Source organism: Mastomys coucha, unplaced genomic scaffold (genome assembly GCF_008632895.1).
Source record: "Mastomys coucha isolate ucsf_1 unplaced genomic scaffold, UCSF_Mcou_1 pScaffold5, whole genome shotgun sequence".
Classification (NCBI taxonomy): domain Eukaryota; kingdom Metazoa; phylum Chordata; class Mammalia; order Rodentia; family Muridae; genus Mastomys; species Mastomys coucha.
In genome coordinates, this window is record NW_022196911.1 from 114,691,349 (window position 1) to 114,695,637 (window position 4,289).

Consider the following 4,289-nt stretch of genomic DNA (forward strand, 5'->3'; position numbering starts at 1 on the left):
CCGCTGTGTACTCAGAGAGGGCTTCTCCAGGCATCCCGCTGTGTACTCAGAGAGGGCTTCTCCAGGCCAGTCCTGACTCTCTAGCGCATGGTGGGCAGATCAGAGCTCCATGGCAAGAACTAAGCCCTGGTAACCAGGAAGTTGTTTTTCTTAAACTCACCAGCTGAGTGTTCTCAGTGCCTGGCTGCTGATATGGCTGGACTCTTCAGTTTGCGGGGACCATGATAATGCACAGGACACTAAGCAAACAGTACCCTGAGCTCCCAGTATGTGTGCAAGCACCAAAAGACACAGAAAGGAAGTACACTCTGATATTAATCATGGTTCTCTCTGGGTTGCTGATTGTGGAAAATCTGGTTTTTTTTTTTTTTATGGTTTTCTGTCTTTTACCAATTTACTGCAATAAATATATATTCATGGATAGTGAGATATCTCAATGCATAAAGGAACTTGTAGCCAAGCTGACGATCTAAATTTAATCCCCTGGACCCACATGGTAGTACAGAGCTAGCTCCAGAAAGTTGTCCTCTGACTTCCACATGCGTGCTGTGGTATACGTGCCTGCTTCAACTAACTAACTAACTAACTAACTAACTAACTAAATAAATAAATAAATAAATAAATGTAATTTTGTTTTGTTTTGTGTTGTTTTGTGTTTCGAGACAGGGTTTCTCTGTGTAGCCCTGGCTGTCCTGGAACTCACTCTGTAGACCAGGCTGGCCTCGAACTCAGAAATCTACCTGCCTCTATCTCCCTAGTGCTGGGATTAAAGGTGTGCACCACCGCAGCCTGGCTAAACGTAATTCTAAAAAAAAAAAAAAAAAAAAAGCCACTTAGAACCAAGAAAGGATCAATAATTCAATAATTTGCTTTTTAATCCAGGGATAATTCTCGCTCAGTGCGCTGTTGCCACCCTGTGTCCAGTCACAGTGCTGGCATGCATGCCCTAGCAACTACCACCCCGATGAGGCCTGGGATTCCCATCTTCCTGCTAGGTTCTGTCAGGTCTCTGTCTGGAACCTGTCAGCAGACACCGCAATTTCTGATAGTATATCTCAGAGCTTCATGACAGGAGTATGTAGTATGTCCATGTGTTTGTAGGCCCTGCACATGTTACTGCACTGGATCAGTGGGCTCCTCTGACACTACTGAATGGTCCATTGTTCCGGCCTCCTTATCACTCACTTATTAAGTTCTAGATTGTGGACATGTTTCCATTCTCCTGGGTAAATGCCTGCATGCTGGGTAGCAGCACTGTACACATATTTAAGGTCTTAAAAACTGGCAGGTGTGTTCTTGAACACTGACACATTACTCTGGCTAGGACTTACCAACACGAGGTCCCAGCAGCCTTTGCATCTAGCCTGGGGATGTGGGACTGCACTGCACAGCAGGCTTACATTGTTCACACTCACATGCATGACCTCTTGCATGAATGAGCGGCTCAGCATCTCTGCCCACCTATGTGAGCTGTCTCCACATTACTGCAGCCTATTTTGGACAAGGTCTTTCTCAGACACACACTGCAGCTATTTTCTCCTACCCTGTGTCCTGCCTATTCATTTAGCAGTTACCTACTTGTCATGGTAGGAGGGCTACTGCTGGGTGCTGAATCTGGGGCCTCACATATGCTGGGAAGTACTCTACTGAATCATATCCCTAGCCTAGTTTTGTTTGCTTTATTTTATTATGGGCTTGTTTTTGTTGTTTGAGATGTGTTATAGTTATGTAGCTCTGGCTATCCTGGAACTCTCTGTGTAGACTAGGCTGGCCTCAAACTCACAGAAATCTACCTGTCTCTGCCTTAATTCCAAGTGCTGGAATTAAAGGTGTGCACAACCATGCCTGGCCTGTTATCTTTTCTAAGTGCAAAGGTTTTAAATCTAGATAAACTCTTAATCTATTGATTTCCATGTTTGTTTTAGACAGAAAGTAAGGAGCTGCAGGGATGGCCCAGCAGTTAAGAACACCTGTTGCTCTTGCAGAGGACCAGGTGCAATTCCCACTACCCACACGGTGGCTCACACCATCCATAGTTAGTTCCAAAGGATCTGATGCACTCTTTTGACTTCCATGGGCACCAGGAAGTGCACAGACACACTTGCATGGGCTCCAGGCACACAGAGAGTGCACAGACACACCTCCATGGGCACCAGACACACATGTAGTGGACAGACACACTTGCATGGGCTCCAAACATACATGCAGTGCACAGACACACCTGTAGGCAAAGCATTCATAAACATAAAATTGTAAAGTCTAAAGAAAAACATTTAATAGAAAGTGAGAAAGCTGTAACTGTAAATGACAAGCAAAGGCTGGCAGTGTCTGGCTGGCTGCTCTCTGTGGAGGATGCAGCCCCTTCCCTTGGGCAGTAGCCCATACAAGTTTAAAATAACAAACCAAGGGCCTCATAAAGCCAGACAGGGAGGGGAGGCTTAGGCTTAGATAAACAGACACAGAGGGAACTGAAAGCAGATCATTTATCGAGGGAAGCAGTTAGAAAAGGCCTGGGAATTCCATCCAAAGTCACACTCTTTCCCCTCAAGCATAAGGAGGTGCACATGAACTTGACATTACACCAGACACAGCTGGGCACACCAGTCTTGGGAAATCACATTAGCAGCATTCACTAAGCTTTTCCACTCAACAAGAGTAAAATGGAAACTTCAAAAATGTATACAGAGTGGCCAGCATAGAGAAGAATACAATAATCCCCACAATGACTTCTGGGTACTTGGGCCAGTGGGCTTCAACTTTCCTAATGCTGCAGCCCTTCAATGTAGTTCCTCATGTTGCCATTGCCCCAGCCATAAGCTGTCTCGTTGTCTTTATAACTGTGGTTTTGCTACTGTTATAAACCGTAAATATCTGATATGCAGGACATCTGACATGGAACTCTTGTGAAAGAGTCTCTTGACCCCCAAAGAGGTCATGGCCCAAAGGTTAAGAACCACTGACTTAAGATTTTTCTGGTGCCTTTGAACTTTCTGGCTCAGTTTTGTACACATAAAAGGTTTCCTATGGCTTAGCATGTGGGTGTACACCTTTAATCCCAGCACATAGGAGGCAGAGGCAGGCGGATCTCTATGCTCAAGGTCAGCCTGGTCTACAGAGTGAGTTCCAGGACAGCCAGAGATATGTAGAAAGACTATGTCTCGAAATAAAGTTCCCTAGGTTCAGATCCTTGCAGTGAGGGCTCAGCGGCTGGACAGGAGGGCGTCCGTGTGCCTGCTGGGACTACAAGGCAGAAGCAAGCTTGCTTTCTGCGTGAACGTGCCCGGGCGTGCGGGAAGGACGGGTGCACTAGGAGCTAGACCCAGGAGGCCTACCCAGCAGCAAGACAAACTCACCTTTCCTCTGTGGATCCCAGGCTTTCAATTTCATTAGCAACTTCTGCTATCTCTTCTTTTAGCCTCTGTAAGCAGAAGGAGTTACCAGGAGAGCTGCAGACGAGAGCCGTACTTCCTAAAGCCCTTCACACAACTCCCTCCAAGCCAACACCAGACGGAAGAGAACAAAACAGGCACACGCCTACCAGGTCAACTAGGAGAGTGTGTTTACTCCAGGACACCTACTAGGCTCCCAGACAGTGAGCCTCCAAGGTGGCATTAGCTACTTGGCCCACAGTTCCTGGGCTAGGGAATTTGGTTTTTTAGGTACATGCACTGTATTAAAAAGGTGTAGTCATGGGGACTGGAGAGATGGCTCAGAGGTTAAGAGCACTGGCTGCTCTTCCAGAGGTCCTGAGTTCAAATCCCAACAACCACATGGTCATACCATCTATAGTGAGGTCTGGTGCCTTCTTCTGATAGGCAGGTAGAGAGGATGGGGTTCCTAGCATTACCAGAGAATCAGGGAAACCATCGGGATAGTTCTGAGTTGCCAGTGGCGAGCAGGCTGGCCCTTTCCCTGTCCTGTGAGGTTTGGACCATGCTTTTCCCAGCCTGGAATCTTACACAGGGTTTTAGAAGAGCAACATCCAACTGCTCAAAGTGAGAATAACCCACTGCATGGCTCCATCGTTCCAAGAGAGCCTGCAGTTATGAGAAGACACTTGGAAAGACAGTGGCATCGCGGTCTACACTCTAGTCTCTAAGGACATGCCCTGCACACACAGTGCATCCGGCCTCACAGGAAACTGTGAAGGTGCTGTTCCATCCCATGACCAGAGGAACAGAAGTTAAAAACAAAACCAAGAAACAAACAAGCAGAGCTGTGCCCACGCCCTCAGCGGGTAGGTGGTGGAGTAGGACCCCACGCCCTCAGCGGGTAGGTGGTGGAGTAGG

The 4,289-nt window shown here is 47.2% G+C and overlaps 1 protein-coding gene across 3 annotated transcripts in view; it reads right to left on the bottom strand.

The window, feature by feature from the left end:
- Cyth1 (cytohesin 1) overlaps nucleotides 1-4,289 on the bottom strand; it is a 90,904-nt gene that overhangs the window by 26,731 nt on the left and 59,884 nt on the right. For all 3 annotated transcript variants that reach the window (XM_031355002.1, XM_031355001.1, XM_031355003.1), the window contains exon 3: nucleotides 3,354-3,418. In XM_031355002.1, the coding sequence (XP_031210862.1) occupies nucleotides 3,354-3,418 (65 nt within the window). The remainder of the gene's footprint in view (nucleotides 1-3,353; nucleotides 3,419-4,289) is intronic.